This window comes from Epinephelus lanceolatus, chromosome 9 (assembly GCF_041903045.1).
Source record: "Epinephelus lanceolatus isolate andai-2023 chromosome 9, ASM4190304v1, whole genome shotgun sequence".
In the NCBI taxonomy this organism is placed as follows: domain Eukaryota; kingdom Metazoa; phylum Chordata; class Actinopteri; order Perciformes; family Serranidae; genus Epinephelus; species Epinephelus lanceolatus.
This window is the reverse complement of record NC_135742.1, coordinates 3,875,105-3,901,340: the sequence shown is the minus strand read 5'-3', so window position 1 is coordinate 3,901,340 and position 26,236 is coordinate 3,875,105. Positions and strand designations below refer to the sequence as shown.

Genomic DNA, 26,236 nt, shown 5'->3' with positions numbered 1-26,236 from the left:
ACTGTGTTCCTCTAGTTTTAACCATATCTGATTGATACAGAGGATTGAGATGCCTTTTTCCCAGTTGTCTTTTTTAATTTGAAGATAAACATATTTTAGGTTATGATGGTCAAATTCTGAGCTTTGTGTTCCTCTAGTTTTAACCATATTAATTGTGTCTTTTTAAATTGAAGAAGAAAAATATTTTAGGTTATCATGATCCAGTTCTGAGCTCTGCTGTTGATCCACTGATGAGGCAAATGTCAATGTTGCAGGTTTCCAGGAGCAGGCGGAGGTCCTGGAGCTCTTCCTCACTGACTTCCAGATGAGGCTGCTGTGGGGGAGCAGGGGAGCTGAGGAGAGCCAGACTCTACGATACGCCAAGTTTGACCAGGTGCTGACCGCCTTGTCCAACAGACTAGAGCCGCCAGTCAGACTGCAGTGACCCCAGATCAGTTTTTAATGACTTTGTTTATCCTGGGTGAGCTCCCTGTCATGTTCTCATTCCTGCACGGGACAGTCTGTTGGACGCTGAGCAGCTCCTGGGGTCTGACGCTTTGCTCCAGAGCAACTGGAAGGTCATTAAAAAGGAAGAGCATGATGGTGCTTCCACTCCAGCCACAAACACACTTCATATGCATCCAGACTCTAGATAAACCACACTCAAACAGTATGCCACTTTTGTCGGTCTAGGATTCAAATTCCAGGTCAAAAGCACATCAGCAGGATGAATGTTTGCCTGAAATGTGTTCTCATACCGGTTCTCAGTACTGTTTAAGTTATACAACTTAATCTGAAAGTCAGAATTGTTAAATAAATTGTCATGTTGACAAGAATTTGAGTTTCTGGAAGGAACCACCAGATGCAAGTGACAGTGGAGGCACTAGAAGTTTGAGGTAGTACAGCACCCTGGAGGAGAAAACATACAAACCAAGGACCCGCAAAATTTACAGTACTATGGCACAGACACAGCTCTTGATTTAGTGTTTTGTTTTGATTGTTATTCCTCTGCGCTGGCAACAGGTGTCGCCAGAGATATTATGTTTTTGGGTTGTCCGTCTGATTCTCATGAGCACAGTATCTCGAGAACGCCTTAAGGGAATTTCTTCAAATTTGGCACAAATGTCCACTTGGACTCAGCGATGAACTGATTAGATTTTGATGGTCAAAGGTCATTGTGACTTTATTTGTCTCATTCTTGTAAACGTGATGTGTCAAGAACATCTTGAGGGATTTTTTTTTATTTGGCACCATTGTCCACTTTGAGTCAAGGATGAACTGATTAGAATTTGATGGTCAAAGGTCAAGGTAACTGAGACCTCATCTGTCATATTTTTGTGAACACAGTCTCACAAACACCTTGAGGTAATTTCCTGAAATTTGGCAGTTGGACTCAAGGATGAACGATAAGAATTTGGTGTTCAAAGGTCAAGGTCACTGTGACCTTGTATCTGTGCCCTTCTCATGAATGCCTCTAGAGGGCCTTAAAATGTCCTTGAATTTGGACAGTGGACATTTGTGCAGTGTCCAGTTTGACAGTCAAAGGTCGAGGTCACTTAGACCCCATTTGTTACATTCTTGTGAACACAGTATCTGAAGAACACCTTAAGGTAATTTCTTCAAATTTGGCACAAACGTCCTCTTGGACTCAAGAATGAACTGATTAGGTTTTGATGTATAAAGGTCAAGGTCACTGACCTTGTATCCGTCACATTCCTTGAGAAGGCCTCAAGAGAGAGATTTCTTTAAATTTGGCACAAATGTCCACTTAGCCACTTAGACCTCACAAAACATATTTTGGCTGTAACTCTAGAATTCATATGGTAATCATGACAAAATTTCACACAAATGTCTAACAGGATAAAATGATAAAGTGATAATAATGTATATCCTAAAGGTCAAAGGTCAGCTTCAATGTGACATCATAAAGTTCTGCAGAAACACTTTTATTTCCATTACTCAGCGTCATATCTCAGGAACAGAAGGGGAAACATTTGGTCAAATACTGAACTGGTGACTAAACTTGAAACTGACTGTAAAGATCTTCTGTGCCATTGGGGGGAAGATGCGTGTGAAGCATCCACATGGTTTTCCCCGGCATGGATATAAATTGTAAATGAAACCTGAGTGGTTCATGGAGGCATACACCTGCAAAGCAGTCATTTTAGTTTCCCCATAAACTCATATTTTCATCAACCATCCTCCTGACAGTCTCATTTACCACTATCTGAATTCTTAACTGAGAACACTTTTAATGATTCAAAGTGCCAGTGCCAGAGCCAAAAATCAGCTTTATCCTGCCAGCATCTTTTATTTAAAGATTTATTTTGGCATTTTTGCTTTATTTTTGATAGTAAGACAGAGACAGGAAAGGGAGGATGACATGCAGTAGGGCCGAGGCTGGACTCAAACTCTGGCCGCTGCAGTAAGGACTCAGCCTTAATGGTACGCTCTACCCATTAAGCGGGGGCTCCGGAATCTTTAATTTAACATGAGGACTTCATCCATCTCACAAGGAACCAAAATGTGAACAGAAGATATCAGTGTAAATATGTGGTACTGTGCCAGGTTCTATTATGGTGTGGTAAAGAAAAACAGGAAGTTGTTTTCTGTTTCCATGAAAAGAGTGTTGAGGCAATGTTGCAACTCCACTTCGACAAAAGAGGAATGAGATGAAAATGTCTCAACAGTACTGTCACACTTTAGTAATGCCCAGAGCAGCACGGTTCACACAAAGGTCAGTTCCAAATGTGCACACCTGACAGAAGCTGCCCATCTACTGTACACAGGTTGGTTATTCTCCTTTTACACAAGATGATTACATGACCTTTCATTAGTGGCAACTGCTACGATTCAATTCAGCTATTTCAAAGCAAACAGATCACTTTTTTAGACACATTCCAAGAACCCTCTTCTCAGTACATGTATGACACTATACAGAGCAATCACGAAACAGTTCTGTCAGGTTACATGGTACAGATTCAAAATGATCAACCATAGAAGAAATTAAACATGATTTCTTTATTTTATTTGGTTTACTTTACAGGGACGGCTCACAGCTATAAACGAATTTACATCTGTTGTCACTGGGCAGAAAACAGAAAATAACATGTGTTAAAGGTCCAGTTTTAAGATTTAGGGGATTTACTGGCATCTAGTGGTGAGGATTGCAGATTGCAACCGGTTGAAATTTCTTCAGGTAAGAATTCCTTCCTTCAGTGTTCATTGTTCACCGTTGTGCACCGGGAGCAGAATTATCCGCAGAGGTCTCTTCTTGTCATTGAGGGGCTGTTAACTACATTGTCTGAGGAGAAAACACAAATGACCCCATCTAGAGTCAGTGTTTGGTTTGCCCTTTCTGGGCTACTGTAGAAACATGGCATTGCAACATGACAATCTCTGTAGATGAGGACCTGCTCCCTATGTCGATATAAACGTTTCATTCTAAGGTAACAAAAACACAACAATTCTTATTTTCAGGTGATTATACACTAAAGAAAACATACTTCAATTATATTCTATTTCTACCAATATACCCCCTAAATCGTACACACTGGACCTTTAAGTGAATTAAAACTGCAATATAAAAACACAACTACAAGACAGTACATATTCACTGTACAGCAACAAGACGTCACAACATTAAGACGCATGATAACATGTGCAGTAAAGATAGATATACTCAGTAAACCTGATGATACATTCAGTGTGTGTAATGTGTAATTTCCCCTCACAGTAATTGGTGAGATCAGGCTGTGCCTTGGTCTAATAGATTAATGTATAGAAATGTTTTCATGTCTGCCTGAAGGCTGGGCCTTCCCTAAATCTACACCTGTATGAACTGTATGTCATATTGTACAGCCCAGTAACACAATAACCTTGTATCTACATTTCCATGTTTTTGTATTATGTCCATCATCATGTGTTAATCAGTAGGATTTTCTAATTTGACGTTTATATTTAATGTAATCTTGGTGGAGATTACTGGTGCTGTAACCAGTGCGGGGGGTCAGTTCAGAACTTTGGTTCATTTTTAAAACCTTTTTCTTCCTGTTTCCTTCAAAATAAAAGCTGTACACATCTTCACATCATCACACATACTGTATCTCTCATTATCACTGTGAACTGAAGGTGAACTGATCCTAACCACACGAGTACAGCACACAGGTACTGAGCGTTTCTATTAATTTAGTATTAATGTGTAATATTTATCTGAAATGTGAAATGTAAATAAACATGTTTACCTCACTGTCGTGTCAGTTTATTTGATGAAACGGTCACATACATTTGTCACTTACATGCCAGGTGCTCATTTCCCAGCTCCCACTAGAGCTGGCTCACACTGAATATAGTGAAATAGGAAACCCACACGTCTAACACCTCTTAAATAAATTTGGGATTTTTTTAAGGGACTGTTCTTTACTTATCAGAGGGGTGGTGTGGCTGGGGTGTGATTTCATTTTTTATTTTTTCATTTTGCCCCTCTTTGAAGCTCCAAATATTTTTCGTTGCACCACCCTGAGTGACTGTTGGAAAATGCATGACCCTACCTTCACCATATTAGTTACTAGATTTTTATTAACTCACCCTTTGATGTTTTGAAGTTATATGATGAAATCCTGTAGTTGAAAAAATAATTATTTTTTCACTCTTCGTCGTCACGCTGATTAGTTCATGCAAACGGACAAATTTGAAATGAGATGTAGAATAAAATGATTTCGATGAAATATCAGTATTTTAAGCTTGGATTTAATAATGTCTTCTTTAATAATAAATTGTGTAATTTTGGCATTTTTTAAAAAATCTATGGGTAATAAATAAAGAATAAAAACATTTAAATTTGTATGTCCCTCCTCTAAGCCAAAATAAAAACACAAGACCCTCCCCTGTGCTTAAAAAAATTTTTTAGCATGCCTCCCTCTTTTTTTTTTTTTTTTACCACCCCTTCCTCTTTGTAAAAAACAAACAGTACCTAAAGTTTATCAAGGTGTTATGAAACTTGAGGTCACAAACTGACATGTTTTGGTGCAAGGTGGTGTGATCACAAATGTATCTGTGAAAGAGCACACAGTAAGCCTATTACACTAAAGACTACTGACTTTTTCTCGCTTAATGAAGTCAAATATATCTTAAGTGGTTGGTTTGCTATCACTAAAAAGCTGGATTTCTACTACTGTTGTGTGTCATGACCGAGAAAAAAGAAAAAAAAAGAAATGAAATAAAATAGAATTATAGAAAATAAAATTAATAAAATAAAATAACAATTAAATTAAATTAAACAAAATAAGTTGAAATAAACACTAAAAAATAATACTAAAAAAGTAAACTCAATTGCACTGTGGCCTCTTCATAAACCATTTCTGCATTAATGGCACCCTCTACTGTATAAATGATATTTTCTATGATATTCTATTTGGTGTACTTTATTTATAAATTATAGTTATACGAAAATAAATGTCTAATCGAGTGTCTGAAAGTTCATCTGCAGGATTATTTACTAATAAAACGGTTTTGTTTGATATTACAACAACGTTTCTATTCTTAAATGTTTTCCAAAATTATCTGGTATAATTAAATACATTTTGATTTGAATATATTTCTAATAAAATAATGCATTTAACGTTTCAGCGATAAATAATTAAAAAAATAAATAAATAAAAAAAAACACTTTGGATTTTCCCAGATGTTGTGATCACCTCTGTGCTTGCTGGACTATGATCCTCCAACGTGTCCCACAGACGACGCCCCATGCCAGACGCACTCTGGGGAATGTAGTCCGTTCTGTCACTTGGTTACGTGTCACCGGACGCCTTCCTGAAAGTAGAAAAACTACAAACTGCCTGGTGTTTCGTAGAAGGTCCATTCGGTTTGCCAGCAGGCAGCCAAAATGTTGGCCATCCTGTCTGTGCTGCTTTTATACCTGTGTAGTCCGGTTTGTGGCGTCTTTCAGAAACTCTACTGCAGCATATCAGACAGCTGTGACTGCGACTTTAAGCCGAATATCAGAGGTAAGACCACAGATGTGCTGTCCAGGCTAGCTAACGTTATCTATCGGGCGCTGCTTCTTGTTAGCCTGCTAGCTAGGCTCAAAAGTCTTAAAAGGTAGTTTGTTTAGTAAACTTAGACATATGTGATATGTTTAGTTCGTGTGCAGAAAGTGTTAACTGTCTGGCACTTTAGTCTTGAGTGTTCACGAAGAGATAGTTAGTACTGTTACTATAATCAGTGCTTTGCTAACGTTAGTTAGCCGTGATGCTAACTAGCAAAACACCGGAAGTCTTCTCTGATATTGACGGTAAACATTGGAGATAACATAACGTTAGCTGATTTGTAACTGACCATAGTTTTGCAAGTTGCAGGCTCCACACTGTGGGGCAACTTTTTAATTATTCACTTTAAAATGTGACCAAAAAAACCCCAATTCATTTAATTTAGGTAATGTAATGTAATGTAATTAGGGAAATTGTTTAATTGGTGTAGTTATTTTAAAAAGTAGAATGTACAACTTTCTCTATAGTAATAGAAAGAGACTAGAGGCCATTACCACTGTATTTTTGAGGCTTATATTAGATACACCTAAGATACAAAAAAAGTCAACCAAACATGGGTAATATTGTTTTAAATTATTAAACATAAATAGTAATAATTTATTTGTAGAGCACTTCGAGCTGAAAGCAGGTTCAGAAAATACAAAACAAAAGTGATACTCATAAAACATAAGCATATTCATACACCTACACCAACATATACACTTCAACACATGTATACCTGTAAGCATGTGAACATAAACACATGGCTGCAGATACATATGCATATAAAGGCATGACATATAAAGGTGACTCCAGCCATCGAGTACCGCATCCTCAGATCATCAAATGGGGTACAAATCAAAGCAGCAAAGTCCAAGATATTTTTAGCTTAGAGAGGGTCTTTCTGGATTATTTAATTGAGTTAGAAACTACCATAAATGCCAGAGCCACTTTGAAGAAAGTATTAAAAGAGTTCTTAATAAGGGAGGGAGGGAAAGAGTCTATACAGTATAGCATTGCAATATTTTGTTTGGGAATATTGAAAAGATTCATAAACCTAATGCATTTAACTATACGAACAGTAAATCAAAGAGAATGATGTAACTTATTAAATCTTGTTTGTGGATTTTATGTGAAGTGTTTAACATTTGATATGTGGTTTTCTTCCTTTTTTGTACATAGTGTGATGTTTGAATGTATAATGTACAGAATCTTTTGTTAAATTGTATGATTTCTGTGTCAGAGCCCAGAAAGACAGCTGATGCTAGAGCATTAGCACTAAAACTAAAACCAAATCCATCTAATACTTTGTTTCTACTGCAGAAGCCTTAAGGATATTTTTAAGGAACCAGAGTCTAGATTAAGTTCAGCCACAGGGCCTGGCTCCAAATGTCCACGTGCTGGGGACAGTACAGTTTTGTTTATTCCTTGTTGCTTCTTAGTTCCTGGACCATGTTGGTGTAAAAGGGGCTCACGTTAGGAGATATAGTAAGTGAAGAGGCAAAAATCGGTGCCTGGAATTGGGCCTGGAGGCTCCTGACCTTGTCCTCAACGTTGCTTCTCAGTTGTCCTCTGATGTCGATCTGGTACCTTGGATTCAGCTAATTAATACTCATAAGAAACACTGGAGACAGGCAGAGTCCGATGCAATCGAGTTTAATGTGTTCACAAGCTTCAACACATACATCATGAGTCAAGCCCCGGAGCCGGACTGAAAACTCGCTCTCAGTACGTCTGCTTTTATGCTGGTGGAGACTGGGTAGTGTCTGCACCTCCTTCTGTTAATCCATCCCACTCCAATCCAAATCTATTGGTGGCAACCTTTTCCTTTTTGTCCAATCATGAACAGGCCCGTTTTTAATGGTGTATCACTTTCATTTTGAGCCTGGAATTTCCCAAATCTTCCACCCTTAGCTTTGGATTTGCTTTCACTTTATTTTTAAAAAACGTGAATCTTAGGGACTTTCTTTATGTAGACCCTTGTGCTCTTATGCAATATGAACCTTTAAATGTGCATCAGATAATACAATCATTTGAATGTGTGTGTGTTATCATTATACAGAACATGATAGGTTATATGTGTGCTCTTTAGTGTGGATACAATGTCAGCTCATAACTCTGTATTGTGAACACCTTGACATGTATAACAGTGCTTTAACACATATAAATGCATTTCAGTCAGTTTTATAAGAACTTATACATAAGACATGGTCATATGATGGTTATGTGGCTTTGTTTCTTAATCAACTTATGCAAATATAACACTTTTACTTGATTAGGGATTAATTCTTACACTACATAAGCTGTCAGATACAGTGGGTGGTCATTAACATCTCAGGTGTCTTTACTTCCTGACAACCAGACCTGGAGTGGGACCTCTACAAGAATGTTTACGGACAACATCTGGCTCAGGAAATCGTGTCGGAGGAGGTGGCAAAGTTCCTTCAGAATAAAAGCCCCGAGCGGCCACTGGTGCTGTCCTTCCACGGCTCCTCGGGGACAGGAAAGACGCTCATCAGCTCCATGCTGGGAAATCATCTCTACGGCTCGGCGATGAGCAGCCCGTACGTCCACCAGTTTGTTCCCACGCTGCACTTCCCTTTACCTGAGCGGGTCAAGGAGTACAGGGTAAGTGAGGGATCACTGTGTAGGGTGATCTGGATTATGGCAGTAGTCATGACTAAATTTATTAAGAGACAAAGAACAGATCAAATGTGGTTGGGGATAAAATTAGTTGAAGAAAACAATAGTGGGCAGAATGGAAATTTGCTGACTACTTGCAGCTTTTTTTAGCTGCTGTCAGGACTGAATGTCCCTCCTCTGGTTTGCAGGAGGAGTTGAAGAGCTGGGTGCAGGGGAACCTGACGGAGTGCGCTCGCTCTGTCTTCTTTTTTGATGAGATGGAGAAGATGCCTCCGGGTCTCATAGATGTCTTGGAGCCCTTCCTGGGTCCCTCCCACGTTGTGTTTCGCACCAACTACCGCAAGGCCATCTACGTCTTCATTGGGTATACACACACACGCACACACTCCCACCACATTACTGGAACGTTAAATATGATTCAGGAAGTCCAGTTTGAGTAACAGATTTGCGAGTTTGAAGGTTTATCTGAGGCCAAAACATGGCACAGTGTCAGTGTTCAGTTGGTATGAAAAAACTAACTTATGACTTCCAACAGGGCATAGCTTATTTTTGGAGTTTGTGATTTGGTACACTTCCTTTTCACACCTGATGCGAACCGTACCAGAGACCACCTTATCGAGTGAACACTGGCACAGATCGATGTGTCGTGCCCAGGTTTATTTGAAAAGGCACGATACACAGTGTTCCCATTAATCAAACTTAGGGGTCAAGTGTGCTCTGATCTGAGACAGGGGCCCTGACATAAAAAGTCTCCTGACTGTGTTTTGTGTGTTTCCCCCGCAGCACCACCGGAGAGGAGGTGATTAACAAAATGGCTCTGGAGAGCCGGCAGGAAGGACGGGACAGAGAGGAGATCAAGTTGGCCGACCTGCAGGAAGCCATCGCTCGGACGGTTTACAACAGCACAACAAGTGAGTGTCTTTTGTCTTTTAAATGCTCAGCAGGTTACTCAGCACCTCAGCAGGTGTTCTCTTGCCAGTGAGGAGAAAATATCATTGATCACTTATTTGTATGTTCAGTACTACAAATATTTGTGGTTTCATTTGTGTTTATGTTGCAGTGAGTGGTACGTCTTATTCGGTGATGTACAGTGTGCACTAAGCTCTGTCCTCTTTTTCAGATTTCTGAGAAAGCTATTTAAGTAGTGTGTGTAATCATGTACACTCACAAAGTAGATACATAAACAGTGATCCCCAGATGGTCATTTGAGTGGGCCCCGAATAAAACGTGTTAATAAATTAGTAGTGTTAAACTCATGTTTGATGTTATACGGTTCTCATTATGGTTACATTCATGTAGCCTGTGTTGACAGTGTATCTGAAAATTTTTAAAAGAAATTAAAATTTAGAATCTGAAAACTTAACCACAGACTGTATTTGTGTCTTTATATACAGTCTGTACAAAACATCGTACAAATGTCTCATCTTGAGCACCAAAATCATCTTTACCAGTATCCAGTAAATGTGATATATTGTTTTCAGATGTCATAATCCCATTGAGATAGAATTTCTATGGATAATCTATGCAAAATATGAGATACCGTCTCTTCACTGTATAAATTTAACGTTTCAGCATTTTTCAAAATCCGTTTACACTCTGTCTTTCTCTGAAGAGTTTTTGTTTTCCTTTCATTCATTGAGACTATGAAAGAAATAGGATATTGCCTGCTGTCACCACAGACGTGACGATGTACGTAATCGTGAATTCTCGTGCATTTTCTGAACCTAATAATGTAATGCTATTGCCCAGCATCGATCCCTGAGGGACTCCCTGCTGCTCCACCAATTGTAACAAAGCAGCGGCACACCAAGCTTTTAGGGCATTGGGGACGGCGACAGGTGGGTTGGTGGGCAGGTGTCAGATTTGTGCAGATCACTGGACCAAAAGCTCAGTGGTTTCTGTGGCACGAGAAATACTTTCAAAAGAAGTAAAAGTAAAGTGACGCCAGAGAAGATAATAATGCGTCCCCGGGACACACCGATAGAGTTTACTGCGTCCTTCCAGATTTTTATACGTCAGGGCTGCAGGACACGTACCTGACAACATCACTGCATTAGATAACAACAAATATGGACTATTTAGTGAGTTCTGTATCAGGACTGTTCAGAGAGATCTGCTCCTTTTATAGACCCAGAAATGAATCTTAATTCTGAAAAAAATGTTGCTTTGTCTTACTTTGTGACATTATTTGAATATATCTGGGTGTTGGACCAAATAAACAAATAGAAGCCATCACCTTGGACTCGAGGAACTAGTGCTTCAGTATTTTGTGACTTCTGTAACATTTTCTGACTAAATATTTGATTTTGAGTCCAAGCACTGAACTGGAACTGGTGTGAAATGTTTCAGAGTTGTATTCACTGATTAGAACAGCATAATATTTTGAGGCTATTCAAAGCCTCCTCAGTGCGCTGCAGCGGAGCACCATAATGAGCTTAATGTTGGACACACAGAGATAAAACAGCTCCTCATCTTTCAGCTGATCAAACAAACTCATTTGCTCAGTTATTGTTCCATCGCTGTCAGATGAAGGAAACTGAAGTGAGCTTCTCTCTGCAGGCGGCTTCTTCCACTCCAGCATCATCCAGCAGAAGCTCATCACCCGCTTCGTTCCCTTCCTGCCGCTGAGCCGACGCCACGTGGAGCGCTGTGTCCACTCGCAGCTCTGCCAGCGGGGCAGCTGCGGCCGCAGTGACGTGGTGGAGGCAGTAGGGGGCGACATGACCTACACTCCCGTCCAGGGTCATTACTTCTCCACTACTGGCTGTAAGGCCGTCCCCGCCAAAATCAACCTCTTCCTGTGAGGGGGGAAGTGATTGTTGAGTTTTAAGGACTGAAAGGGAAACTCCCTCTGAGGTGAGTCAGTGACGAGAAACGGATCTGAATCAGTTTCTCTCACACGGAGGTCAGAGCAGTATCAAGGACGACTCCTGCACATGGAATCAAGGGGAAATGAACCCATGAATTCAAAGCAGCTTTGTGCCGTCAATGCTGAGGTTCCCTGAAGGCATCGCCGGTGCACGTCCGGCTGTGAGCACAGGAGAGTTTATTCCCTGAGCGTTTTTCAGTGTTTAAACCAGGAGTCACGCCACGCTCTACCTCAAACCCAACTCTGCCTTCAGTGTTTGAACTCTGAAGTTGGTACAGTGTGCTTTCACATTTCAGCTGCAGTCGGTCTGCCGTCGGCTCTCATCAGTTAATTTCTTTTAAAGTCTATTTATTCATCTTTCTCTCACCACCACCCTGCTTTCACTTTCATACAGTCACACTGTTCTCTACAGGACGCTCCCCAGTTCACCCACAGGTGTCCACAGCAGATCCTGCCTGGAGCAGCTGGAGCTTCGGTGCCGTGCTCGCCTGTTAGCCGACTATCAGCAGCACACAGCAGCTCTTTACTCAGTGGTACAGAGTTTCTGTTTTGTTGGAGAGTTTACTGGAAAAAGAAAATAATAGATTTTAATTCACCTGCCTGAATGTTTGAAATGTTCAGTGTGTAGGGTGTAAGGGTATGTATTGGCAGAAATGGAATTTAAAAAGGTATGTACTGTATAATCACCTGAAAATAAGGACTGTTGTGTTTTCGTTAGATTGAGTTGTTTTTATCTACATAGGAAGCGGGTCCTTGTCTGAGGAGATCACCATGTTGCACCTACATGTTTCTACTGAAGCCTTTAACAGACAAACCAAACAGTGGTCCGAGAGAGGAACATTCAGTTTTACACATCAGCCACCATAGTTAGCAGCCTCAGATTTTTTTTAAAAATGTGAAACTGTTTTACTCAGTGTTTATACTGGTTTGAAGTGCTGGGTTTGTTTGTTTTGGAGAGCGGGAGACCTCTGTGAATAATTCCATCCACCTGAACATGTAGATCAGACAGAAAGTGAGCACACATTAGCAGGTGCTGGGCTAGCGGCCTGTCTCTCACATGCTGAACAGCATATGTGAAACACCGATTTGTAACGTAAAGCTGCTTTATCCAGTGTTTCACCTGGTCTGTCTATTTTGGAGAGGAAGAGACCTCAGTGGATAATTTAGCTCCAGGTAAAAACCTCCTGAACACTGAAGGAATTTTAACCAGGAGACGTTTCAGCTGGTTGCAATCTGCCATCCTCTGCATAATGCCTCTAACTCCTGCTACATGTTACACATTGTTCCTTTTATTCGTGGGGGGGAAATCTTTGTCAACACAAGGTTTCTCCTCCATGCGGCTTTTTAAAAAAGAGCTGAAATTTAGCTCTTCTCAAAATTGTATGTCCAAACTGTTCACTTTTTAGAAGCTAAGAAAATTTGTTGTCTCGCTGGATTACAGTAAGTTTTAGGCTTGTTTCACTTAGCGATACGTTGAGTGATTGAGATTAAAAATTTCAAGATTTATATCAGAGCTCTTAGCAAGATGCTTTGTCTCATTCGATCATTGGTGCTGAACCAGATCTATTTAACAGTATATAACGATTGTAAAATCTGCCAACGCAAGTCCTTAAAGCTTCAGTGTGTAGGATTAGACATATTGGCATCTGGATCTTCAGCTGTCAGAGAAAAAAACATGAGCACACATTAGCGGACAGGCTGATGAGCCAAACAGCAGTGGAGAAACACAGATTTCAACATCAAACTGCTTTATTCAGTGTTTTCTGCTGGTTTAAATCACCAGGTCTGTTTGTTTTGGAGAGGAAGAGACCTCTGTGGATAATTCAGCACCTGGTGAAAACCTCCTGAACAATGAACACTGAAGGAATTCCAACCAGGAGAAGTTTCAGCTTGCTGCTAGACACCACTAAATCCCCCACACTGCTCCTTTAAATAAACGTATGACTTTACTCAGCAACTTTTAGTTTTCCTTTAAATAATCGTCACAGCATCCAACGTGTTTTGTACCAAACTACATACAGTAGAAAATGTACAATGTCCTCAAGTATTGTTCCTCTGGAGGGCTGTATTGGGACTCAAGCCAAACTGAGTTGCTGTCTGAAGAGTGCCACGTCTTTTTTATTTTAAATTGAGGAGGAAATCTGAAGCAGAAGACGGATTTTACTTGAAAACAGTTTTACTTTCTTGCTGCTGTCCATCAGGGTCGATGTCATGGTTTTACAGCACATCATCAGTTGTGCCAGCAAGGGGCAGTAAAGACCTCATTTTGCTGAGAGTGGAGGAGGTGAAGCAGAGTTCACCTGCAGCTCAGTGCTCTTTAATTCAATCGAAGTCTGTAAAAAAAAAAAATGATATTAGTTTGTTTCTTTATTGTCAACTGTTGTAAAGACGATGCCTGTGTGTTTAAACACACTCAAAGTGCACTTTACTGCTGTGGAGGATAAAATGGACCTGATGTGTTGATGTAGACAGTTTGTGATTAGAAGTCAGTCTGCATCTGCCAAAATGATGACTCAAATCCTGAAATATTGCCATGAGTTTAAGTTGTTTACAAATAATTATTGATTAAAAAGCATTGATTATTTGTTGTATTAAATGATGGCTGTATTAAAACCTGCAGCAGCAAGTCAGAAGATGAAAATGCAATAAAAATAAAAATCAAGCTTAATCAGAAGAGGTTTTCTCATTGGAGCAAAGACAGACTGAATAATGACACATGATAAAGGTGTGTAAATTACAGCCCATGTTTACTGATGTTTTTAAAGCGTAAAATTGCAGTAGTATTCTTAAATAAAACCATCAGTTTAACATTAATTTGGTTTCAGTTGTATGTTTGATTCAGTTGCAGATGCACAGCTTTTGAACCTGTGCTGTGCAAAGAAGACCATCTGTAAACTCCCAGACTTCATACAAACATCAGCTGTGTTTAGCTTGGTGTCATCGCCATCATAGGCCAGGCAGTGAGAGTAACCAGACTCTTTACACTGCGAGTAAATGACATAATCTCCCTTTTTAAATCACAGCAGTCACTGTGGAAGCAGACTTTATTTTAAGGGTTGTTTGTGGACGATCACCTGACCACTAAGTTTACAGTTTCAGCCACTGAAGTGCCTGGATGTTGGTGACTGAAGCCAAGTAGGACTACTGGTTCTAAAATATTATGAAAATAAAATTAACATGCACACAGAAACTTATTTTCTTTATGCACTGAAGAGAAATGCTCATTAAATGCATGACAACATGTTTCTGTCTACTAAAACTCGCACTCTGTGTAAGCGACTGCCTGCCGCCCTAAACTCATCCGTTTCTCTGCACTTCACTTGAGTGAAAAATATTTTAAAACCTTTTTGAAAATAATTTTTATCACCGTTTCTATTTACACTCACCTGCCACTTTATTAGGTACACCTTGCTGGTACCGGGTTGGACCCCCTTTTTAATTCTTGGGGTCATAGATTCAACAAGGTGCTGGAAACATTCCTCAGAGATGTTGGTCCATACTGACATGACGACATCACACAGTTGCTGCAGATTTGTCGGCTGCACATCCATGATGAGAATCTCCCGTTCCAGCACATCCCAAAGGTGCTCTATTGGACTGAGATCTGGTGACTGTGGAGGCCATTGGAGTACAGTGAACTCATTGTCATGTTTGAGATGATGTGAGCTTTGTGACATGGTGCGTTATCCTGCTGGAAGTAGCCATCAGAAGATGGGTACACTGTGGTCATAAAGGGATGGACACGCTCAGCAACAATACTCAGGTAGGCTGTGGTGTTTAAACCATGCTCAGTTGGTACTAAGAAAATCTCCCCCACACCATTACACCAGCAGCAGCAGCCTGAAGTGTTGATACAAGGCAGGATGGATCCATGACGCCAAATTCTGACCCTACCATCTGAATGTGGCAGCAGAAATCCAGACTCATTAGACCAGGCAACGTTTTTCTAACCTTAAGTTTCTGAAATACTCTGAAATACAGACCAGCCCATCTGGCACCAACAACCATGCCACGTTCAAAGTCACTTAAATCACCTTTCTTCATCATTCTGATGCTCAGTTTGAACTTCAGCAGCTCGTCTTCACCATGTCTACATGACTATATGCATTGAGTTGCTGCCACGTGATTGGCTGATTAGCTATTTGCGTTGACAAGCAGTTGAACAGGTGTACCTAATGAAGTGGCCGGTAAACCTTCTAAAAAAATTGAAACCTGTTTGTTTACCTTGATGACAACTTGTTTCTTTGCACTAAGCTCTTGTTTAGTTTCACTTCATGATCCATTATTAAAGATTTGTTCATACATGTAGTAACATTTTGAATATGAGGGTGTGGAGGGTGGGGTGGTGTATCACTGTATCAGATTATGCTTATTTTCAATTCCATACTTAAAGGTTTCTACTGGGACATGTTCACATGCATTCCTTATTTTGCTCACACTGTCTGTGCTGGAACTCCTGTATTCACTCTCGAGCCCCCCTTACACTTCCTCTTCAAGGTGGGAATTTGGTGCCGTTGTGCTGCCTCGCTGTTCTTTATAAAAAGGTACAGTTGCAGAATAGGGGCATAGTTGTTTTGCCTTTAAGCCAGAAGTGGAGGCAGTGACAGCGCCAAATCAATTCCTGTGTAAAAGGGACAGCTGACAGGATGGGACCATGGGCAGGACAGGTGACTTCTGACGCCGTATTAAGGCTCATTCAATCACCCTTTATATGTGAAAATAGATGCATCTGTTTCAAACATAAAGGTCACTTCCATGTGTCCTTTATGGTGGCGTAGATACAGCTAACATATTGCACTAGAGGTCGGAGTCAAAAGTTTTACCCAATGAGGCGACGGTGGAGGAGGTCGTAATAATGTACCTTTTAATGAAGGCAGTGCTGTAGACAGTGGTGGTGTGTAAGGCCATTAAATACATTACATTAAATACACAGCTCCCAGAACCTTCAGTCTGACATCGCCTCCATTGAAGGCGATTTACAAGGGGGAGGGAATTTGATTTTTCCCTAACCAATCAGTAGAGATCAACGACTCACCCAGAATCTGACGTCATTAGTATCCATGCCTCGGGGGTGCCGAAAACAAGCGAGCATTGCCCGTTTAAAATGTCTCCGTCGTCGTGCACGCCCAGCTGCATCGCCGTTAAATCCAGTTTAGCAGCTTCCTTAATTTGGTCCTCCATTAACGTGAGTAGTGGCGAAACACCTCGATAGCATCGTTAATGTGGTCTGTAGGATCTGCAGCGGTCGCCATTGTTGCTATCCTCACCAGTTACCCACCGGCGTACAGCTTGACATCAGCGTGGCGCTGATTGGCTAATCACTAGACCCGCCCCCACCCCTGGCGTTCATTGGTCCATCCATCGTTTGGACGAGATAAATCGCAAATTCATTGCAGTATGCCAGACCAGAGATGCAAGCCTACTCAGTTGAGTGGGCGGGGTCTATGGTCTGGAACCAGGCTAATTGCGACCTGGAAAGAGAATTATTTTCACTTTATTACAGTTTTGTTCTGTCATTATTTAAATTTCTTTGTCATCTCCTATGGCCTTATCTCGTTTGAACTCTACTACACTGCCTCCATGATCTCTGGTGGTACTGCTCCATTTCGTCTGTAGCCACAGGCTCTCAGAAAACATGCACAAAATAAACTCAGAGTACGGACAGTACGGCTTGACTCAAGCTCAGATCGGCCAGTTCACATCGCTGCAACTTTTCTCTGCAACATTTTAAAATGGTTTTGTCTCGACGCGAATCACTTGTCTGAACTGGGCTTTACATGTCATCACAGCTCTTTTGCTTCTGCGATGCAGGCATGGTCTCTAAAATCTTACACAGTGGCATTATGATGTAAAAATGCAAAGGGGGTGTAAAGAAGGGACTTCATAGCAGCCCTATAGTGTGATCTCTGTGTGAAAAGGGCTTCTGTCTGAGACACTTTGTTTTAGCGCCGTCTCTTAATGCACCCTTCACGGAAAACCCCAGCCTGCTCTGATCAGTCAGTTGTTCTGGGTCTTCTGCAACGCTAAGTCTCTGCACATACCTTGCAGCCGAGGAATGGCTGTAACAGAGACTAGCGTCACTTTCTAGCCTAAAAAAATCACAAGTTAAACTGCTAAACTAAAATCGGAAACATTAGAAACCAACTAAGGAAAAGCATAATAGGTCCCCTTTAACCTCTGAACTTTCTCTGACCTTAAAGTCCAGGTAAAGCAAAAGTACATGTGTGTAATGAGTTCGTCACACCACAGAAAAACGTGTTATCAACCACCCAGCCAAATATGAATGATTAAAAAAAATGTCATGTATATATATTGAGTATCAAATTCAAGGAAAAACTGATATAGAAGGAGGTGTGACAGGAAGTAATGAAGAAAATACAGCACAGACAGTCTGTGACAAGTTCAAGGTAAAATAAAATAAATAAAGTTAAATAAAAAGCCTTCCATATTTTGCCAAATTGTATGTTTCCCTTTGGCCTGGAAGCAAATGCTCTGAGGCCTGGAGCCTGTCCACACACCATGATTTGGGAACCTCTGCTCTGTAGCAAAACCCCAGAGTGGCGTTCATTTATGAAGAAGTGGAATATATGGACGTCATATTTTAGGTAAAAACCTCCAGCTCATCAAAACAGATCCATTTCAAAGCTTTTCTGTCAGCCTGACATTTGGTATTTTATCAGGACTTAAAAGTGACACTGATGCCTGAAAACTGGTGATACATGTTGTTTTCCTTCTACGGTCACTGTGCTTGTCGACTCTGAACAGGAAGCAGAGATGATGTGATCCCTCTAACGGACGGAGACGTTGCGTCTCTATCTCCTTCACCAGGAAATTAATAGTTTCTCCATCGGAAATGAACAGGTGTCCGAGGTCTTTAGTATTCTGTGTGTGTATATATATATATATATATATATATATATATATATATATATATATATATATATATATATATATATATATATATATATGTATGTGTGTGTGTGTGTTTGTGTGTGTGTGTTTGTGTGAGTGACAACTTGAGGTTAACTGGCTTGTGGGGACACTGTGGGTTGTGGGGACATTTCAGGTGGTCCACACAGATAAAAGATGATCTTTAAGTTTGGGACTTTGATTCTTTTCCTGTGAGTTGTTTTCTGGTTTGTTCCATAGTGATGGATGCAGTAACCCAGGCGCTGGGCTAAGTTATGCAATGTAAAATTTCATAGGTTTATGCTAATAAAGCTAGCATGCTGTATTTATGAGGAAAACTGAAAAAACACGAACTACAAACATTTTTATTTTGTCTGCAAACCTTGTGAGTCACAATAGAACTGATTTTTAAGATTGTGACTATTAATCCATGTTTTAGATGTGTTTCGAATCACTAGCCCTTTTTAGATAGGAATTGTGCAAATTAGCAGGAAAGCCCAATCAGTCTTTTTTCAGCATTGGCAGTATAAAAACAAAATCGGGGAGTGCAGCAAAATGCCGCCTACCTACTTTTGTTTATACAGAATGCGCCTTTTTCGGGGCAATGGGGGGCGTGAGCAAGTAACAAAACGTGTAGCTCAGCGTGTGACATAAACAGTGACGTGGGAGGGAAGCCGCGGCTGGTCAGTCCTTCAGCGATTCTCTCGTAAGTCGGCCTGTTCTTCACTGTCCCCGTCATCTGACGGTTAATGGCCTCTTCGTTTGCGAGGACAAGGAGGGCGCACAATTCCTTGTCTCCCCAGTTGCTCATCTTTACAGTGTCTGTCAGGTTTGTGTTTCCCTTTTGCTACTAGCTGCTCGCTAATTCCTGCTATCAGCTGTTTCCTGTTTATCCACCGCCAGTGGCTCGCACGTGCGGCATCATCAACAGCTCCTCCCACAAGTCTTCAACAGCCCCTCCCATTGCGGAAGGCCGCCTCGGTCTAAACTTAAAAGGGTTCCACCAATATGTCTACCTTCTGAGGCGGAAAATTGGGCGCCTCGGATCAACTCGCCAATGCAGCTCTGTGTGTCTAAACACTCGCAGCTGGCCGGCAAATTGGCCCAACATTCGCGGAAAATCTGGCAGTGTAAAAGGGGCTACAGAAACTTAACACCGCAGCATAGAAACCCCATCGCAGACTAGTATTTTGAAGGTGTGATTGCAAAGCGACACAGACAAACCATCGCAATGGTGAAGGACACTTGTGTTAGCTCTGCGTAGAGCAGACACACTACTATAAATCCCCCTTAAGCGTCTAGTCAATGCAGAGGTATAAATGCTTCTTATTAAACTTTGTTGCGTCACATTAACAAGTCCCTGGATCTGCCAAATTTCATCAGCTACTCAGTTTTCAGCCAACTCAGTTTCTTTGTCGACGTCCAAATGTTGGCTCGTTACCTGCTGGAGCTGACCGCCACATCAACATTTTGGAAACATCTCCTCGTCCTCTGACGGCACCCCGTCGCCTCCTACATATGCCACATCTCTCCTCGATCCTGCCGTGATGACTTCATTAACCCCCCCGTCCTCCCTCCAACCCGCCACCACCACACAGGCGGTGTGAGGAAGAGGAGGGGTTCGAAGGTCAGCTTAGAGGCCTCTTCACCCCAGCTGCTGTATCGCCATCTCCAGCCTTCTGGACAATAAGACACACACATGCATAATAATGCTGGGATGACCACCACACACACACACACATAGTATATAAACACACCGCTCGTGACCTCTGAGTGTGTTTTCACACGCTCCCTGCAGAACAGCTGGACCTGCCCCTCTTTTCTGCGACTGGAGGCAGCGAGCGAGGAAAGAAGGAGACAGAGGGAAAGTTGGGGCAAAATAGTCCCCATTGCTTTCTTCTTTCCTTTCACGTTTCCTTTTCCCTTCCTCTTCTTCTCCTCCCTCTTTACTTCCACCCCTCCTCTCCCTCTCTTCTCCTCCCCCTCCTCCTCTCTGTCTCCCCCTCTTTTGCTCCTCCATCACAAATCGGGTGTAAAAAGCCACTTTCACCTCCTACTTTACCTCCTCACCCCTTCCCAGCCCTCCCTTCTTCCTCCCCTCCATCGAGGGTGGGGGGGGGGGGCAACAATGGGACGCTGCTCCTTCCTCCCCCCCCTCCCTACCCACCTCCACATCTGTGAGTGCCCCTCTGTCTCCTCATTCTTCTCCCTAACCGCTCCATTATTGGGCCTCTTTGACTTGTAAATGTGGCCAGCGATACTTCTGATGGGTCTTTTATGCACACGGCCGGGGTCAGGAGAAAGGTAGGGGCAGGAGAGGAGGGGGGGTGGATACAATGAGGGGGTGGGTCAGGCTTGAGGGTGGCGAGGGGAGGGGGGAGGGTTGGTTTAGGGAGTCTTGTGCTGTTTTTTTTTTTTGCAGGCCAGAGTGTGAGGGGACAATTGTGACAAAGAGTTAAATCCTTTTTTGTGTGTGCAGTCATTTGGGACGGTTGGGACGGGCCCAGCTCTCGCCTCGCATTCCTGCAGCCGGCCGTCCCCCGGCAAGATGGAGAGGACGAAAGCTGAACAGGCAGAAGCTGTGCAGGAGGACGTGTGCAGAGGCCCTGAGCAGAGCAGAACAACACTGAGGCCTTGTTGCAACAGGTGCTTCAACAACATGTTGATGTTCTTTGTAATAATTTGAATGTTGTGCATTCACAGCCCTGTCTGCTAAATAAAACTAAACATCTGCAGCAATGTTTGCAGCTCTGTGAAGCTTTATAAGCACAATACGGCACTGAGCTAAATGCTAACGTCATCATGCTAACACATGCTCACAATGACTAAGCTAATGTTGTGATGTTTAGCAGGTATAAAAAGTCAAGGATGCTTCCTTGGTAGGACGGGTCCTTCCAAGTCCAGTCCTACAAGAGGCCCCGCCTTCAATTTTGACAAATCATGTGCAAAGAATTGTGGGTACTTCTTGCCCACTGAGATTAAACACATGCATCCTTGAAAATTTTCTGAAGGAAGGACTCAGTCCTTGGTAGAGTTTAAAGGATCCTTGACATTGGATCAGTCCTTTAAGGGGACTTGATGACGTAGCCTCTTGGAATTCAGCCGTTTAAGGATCCTGTTTACCGTGTTCACCGTCGTAGTTTAGCCCTTTAGCATGCTAACATTTGTTTTGCAGGTACTTGGTGATAAACCAAAACACTGGACACACTGAAATGTTGTGATGTAGTTTAATAAAATGTATTGGACTGCATTCATGCAGCGCATTTCCAGTTTTAGCAACTACTCAAGGTGCTTTACAACACAAGCAACATTCACCCACACACACATAAGTGGCTGAGGCTACTACACAAGGTGCAGAAATGAACTTCCACATACACATGAGCAATTTTGGGGTTTAGTATCTTGTCCAAGAACACTCGTCTTGTTCGAGATGAGCCAGGCCTGCGTGGATTCGATCACTGGCGATCACCACACAATGCATGCCGGTTAGCTTTGTGCCCGACTTCATCCCAACTTGCTCTGACGTCACACAAAAGTGTGCAGTTGCTTTCTTCACCGACTGCAAGACCCAGAGCATGATGGGAAGTGCCTGGCTCTCACCTGATCTAACAGCGGATTGACTTAGATGTTGACTCAACAGGATGAGGTTTTAGAAAAACTTTTAATTTTTGTTACATTTCAGAGATTTAAATTTTGTTTGTTTTGAAGGTTTTGTTGTTGTGGTGACGTTAAGTCGTCAGAGACTGAACACATCTGTCCTCTGAAGCATCTGTTTCCCAGCTGAAAACACCAGGCGCTCTACAGGAAACACCCAGCTGGGAGCAATTGAGAGCACTTTGGAGGCACTGCATTTTCTCAGGTGAGACACTTTGGTTGCGTCTGGTTGCTATGATACGGAATATTCGTGGATGTACAATTGTCAGCTCGAGGTAGGGTACTTGGTTTGCATGATGGGAAGGCTGAAGCATTTAAGAAGAGGACACATTTCTCCTCAATTTGTAACTGTTGATCACTTGTACCTGTAAGATATGACCGTCGGTCTTCGTGGTATTTGTCCCGTCTCTCCTTCACAGTGACTCAATGGCTGAAGTGATAATGATGCAGCATACTCTCAGCACCCAGGAAAAAACAAAAAAAAGCCAAATGTTCTGCGCTCTGCCCAGAATAGATGCTCAGCACCTCGTCCGCCGCTGGAGTTTGTTGCGTATCATAAATACACAGTGCTCCCATTGCAAAGAACTTAAAAACAATACACTGGCCTCTGTAAATAAATGATGGTTTATGGACAAGGCCCCCGAATGGGTTTTTTTTTTTACCAAAATATATAGAAATATTGAAGTAAATAATTTTGATATAATTTAATATGATAATATAATATAATTTAATTTTAATATAATTTTAATATTAAAATAAATTATCAAAATAATCAGCCTTCCTTTCCAGTCCAGGATGTGCTGTGTTCCTGTATAGTACAGAAGGTACAGGGAGGTGGTTAGTGTGATGGTTGGAGTACAAAAACTGGGGTCCTATGTCCCCGAGCATAAAACTTAGTTTAAGTGTATGTTATATTTAAATATTTGCTTCACTTTACCACACACATGAAGCCACTGAAGCCGTAACAGACCAGCAACTCCACAGATCTGCTTAGTTAAGTCACTCTTTTTGTCAGTGGAGTGTGGTGGCTTTGATGTAACAGCTTCAGTTCCCTGTTGGAAAAGGCTGATTGTAAGGTAAAGTGGTAAAAATATTCTAAAGATAGTGTACACTTAAACTGATATTGATTTGTTTAGGTAGACCTTTTTTTAGGTGTCCAAAAAGTAACAAGCTGAGGCAGTGCTTGCTCAGCGTCAGGTGATTTTATGTACACAACACAGGATTTTCAACACGGAAATTATTGTATATAAACATTTTGATTCAGTCTACAGGTGTGAAAATGTCCGTAGACTAAGGAATGAACTGCATCTTGAGTCAACACGTGCTTTCTGGAGCACTGTTGAAATCTTTATTTGTCTCAGCCTTAACCAGAGTTTAGACAGAACCATAAAACTTCATTATGCTCTAGCTGCCACGATCAGATAGAAAAGGCTCAGAGCACCAAAATTTTACTGTTCCAGTGTTAAACAGGGTTTATCAACAGGGAGTCAGTCCAAACAGACTAAAAAGCAAGAGTCTGTTGGCAGGATGAAGTGTCCAAACAGACAGGAAGACAGACAACTGGCTGCTGAGGCGATCCACACATTAGACAGTCTTACAGAGGGCGAGGAAGCTGATCAGGGGAATGAGGGGCAGGTGTGTCGGCAGGTAATCAGGTCAGGTGCTGGAGAGGGCTGTTGATGAGGGGATGTCTGGGTCTGACAAACTGATGCATTTGCAGTCTCAAATGAGTACTTTATAAGGTTAATTTTAGGATGCAGAGTTATGTGAATGATGATGGTCTTGTGTCATTTCTTTACTTTTTCTGTGACTTTTAAATGAGCTGAAACAAACTGAAGCAACAAAACAATCAGGATGAACTAAGTGGCAAACATCGAGGCTGAGTGGTGAAACATTTGTTCTTATCCCTCCACCCAAATAAAGACTCTAAATGTATTGAAATCCACCCAGAACTTCCTACGTAATGTCTCACATCAGACATGACTTAGACATTTCCCAGAGGAGGAGTTTGGTGTCTACAGCTGCAAGATGATTAGTTTAGTATACAGACTAAGAAGGCATTTACACATACACTGTGATTTTGATAAACGGAGACATCTTCCTTTGTTTGTGCCCTTCGTTTACATGCAAATGGAGATTTCTCCTCTGAAAACGAGTCTTTCTAAAAACTCCGACCAGAGTGGAGATTTTGGAAAACTCCGGTTGCGCGTTTGCATGTAAACTGAGATAAACGGAGATAAACGGAGTTATAGGCAGCCGACGTCACAGTATGCGCCGGAACTTGCGCCTGTGTCAAAAGTGCGACCTATGTTGCTACGGTGACAATGGATACATGGAAGGCTTGAGCGTCTTGTTACACTGCCACCTACAGGTTTGGCATGCTCTTGTGTATATATACACGGGTAAGTGTAAACGAAGATCTTTTTGAAAACAGAGACGGTGAAATGTCCGTTTATGAAAATAGCCAGCAACGTGTAAACGGCCTCTCAGACAGTCTTACAGAGGGCGAGGAAGCTGATCAGGGCCACCCAGTTGCCAATTTGAGTTAAATTTCTCCAGTCACCTTGAGGCGTCCTGTTCTACATATCTACCAAGTTTAGTAAAAATCCATATGGCGGTTAGGCCTAGATAAGAAATGAGCTCTCTAGCGCCCCCATTTTGTTTGATGGGGTCAATAATGGAGGGGTCCCCTCAGATTATGTGTGGTCATATGCCTACAAAGTTGCGTGGTGATGGGTGAAACCCTTGAGATGTTATACACCTTTATGTGATGAGCCACGCCCTCCGCAATATTCATTGCCTTATAGAAGCTCAGTTTTAGTAAGTTTTCCAACTTTTGCCAAGAGGGAACTTTAGATATTGGTCCCTAGATTATGTTCACCCAGTTTCATGCAGATCGCTCAAACTTCCTAGGAAGAGATCCATTTGAAGTGTTTTTCAAAAAATTCAAAATGGCCGAAAATCTATATAAGCGGAAGTTATGGGTTCTTGAGGCAAATGTGTTCCTCATGAGGAGAGGCATCTCTGTGCAAAGTTTCATGTCTCTACGACATACGGGGCATGAGATATGCCCATTCAAAGTTTGACATTTCAATGGGTTGCTATAGCGCCCCCCTTTGGCCAATTGATGTAATATTGCTTCATTGGCATCCTCCCATGACCCTCTACCACTGTGCCAAATTTCACATGGATTGACCAAGTCAGCGAGGAGAAAAACGTGGAACAGACACAGACAGAGTTTTCATCATTATATAGTAAGATATCACAGAAAATAAACATTTCACATGTTCTGCTGACGTTCTGTCCACGTGCTTTTTGAAAAAAAAAAAAAAAGGGTGAAACGATGTAGTGAATGTGTGAGTATGAGTGAAAACTAATCAGCGACGACAGAAATGTCTATTTAGGAGCTCACTGTACATAAAAGCACTTCTGGAAAACCTACACTGATGAGACAGAGTGTTTATTCCATTAATACGACATATGGGGCCTGTGGGCATATCTTTGGTTATGGCTCTATGTGCAGCTTAGTGATTCCAGTAAAGAGGAAAACCTTGTGGTGTAGTGGCAGCAGAAACCTTGTCTGTATGATGTGCTCTTACCATGATCGCATAAAGGACGAAGCATGCACACACACACACACATACACACACTAAGTTATTAGATCCATGTTGCACAGTGTCGCTGCACTAAACTTAAAATCTCTCAGTCTGTGGGAGGCTTCAGGACGGCCCACAGTTATATTCACATCCTCCAAGATTATGTGTTTGATTTGTTTGTTAGCAAGATTGTGGAAAAACTACTGGCCTGATTTTCATGAAACTTGTTGAAAGGGTGAAGCACGGGTCAGTGAAGAATTTAATTTTGGAGTGGATCCGAGTCAGAGGGCGGATACACTAATTATTTTTCACTGGCTAACATTGCAAGATCAGGCATCTGGCCTTGGTGGAGGTCTGCACTCTGAGCGTCCTTTAGTTTGTGAAATGTAAAAATAACAGTTTGTGGTTTTATTATTATGATTTTTATTTGATTTTTTTTTAATTGAAGTGACAGCTGTAGTTTGTTGTATGAAGTTAGTTTCAGTTGTGTGTTGTGTGACGGTATATGTTCAGTTCTGTGATGTTACTTTGTTTGTCATCGCTGAGTGGCCTCCATG

General features: G+C 41.6%; 2 protein-coding genes across 3 annotated transcripts in view; both read left to right on the top strand.

Moving 5' to 3' along the window:
* Nucleotides 1-4,227, top strand: part of sh2d3cb (SH2 domain containing 3Cb) — a 60,292-nt gene extending 56,065 nt beyond the window's left edge. For both annotated transcript variants that reach the window (XM_033619808.2, XM_033619809.2), the window contains one exon: nucleotides 255-4,227. In XM_033619808.2, the coding sequence (XP_033475699.1) occupies nucleotides 255-424 (170 nt within the window). In that variant the 3' untranslated portion in view covers nucleotides 425-4,227. The remainder of the gene's footprint in view (nucleotides 1-254) is intronic.
* A 1,603-nt stretch (nucleotides 4,228-5,830) lies between these two features.
* tor2a (torsin family 2, member A) lies at nucleotides 5,831-12,098 on the top strand. The gene is made up of 5 exons (XM_033620457.2): nucleotides 5,831-5,987; nucleotides 8,371-8,636; nucleotides 8,840-9,015; nucleotides 9,435-9,562; nucleotides 11,211-12,098. The coding sequence occupies exons 1-5, from the start codon at nucleotides 5,867-5,869 to the stop codon at nucleotides 11,453-11,455; spliced, it is 936 nt and encodes a 311-aa protein (XP_033476348.1). The 5' UTR covers nucleotides 5,831-5,866; the 3' UTR covers nucleotides 11,456-12,098.
* Nucleotides 12,099-26,236: the final 14,138 nt, after the last annotated feature.

Coding starts and splice junctions, on each gene's coding strand:
- tor2a (XM_033620457.2), top strand. CDS start 5,867: ATGTTGGCCATCCTGTCTGTGCTGCTTTTATACCTGTGTAGTCCGGTT. Junction 5,988..8,370: donor CTTTAAGCCGAATATCAGAG/GTAAGACCACAG, acceptor CCTGACAACCAG/ACCTGGAGTGGGACCTCTAC. Junction 8,637..8,839: donor AGCGGGTCAAGGAGTACAGG/GTAAGTGAGGGA, acceptor TCTGGTTTGCAG/GAGGAGTTGAAGAGCTGGGT.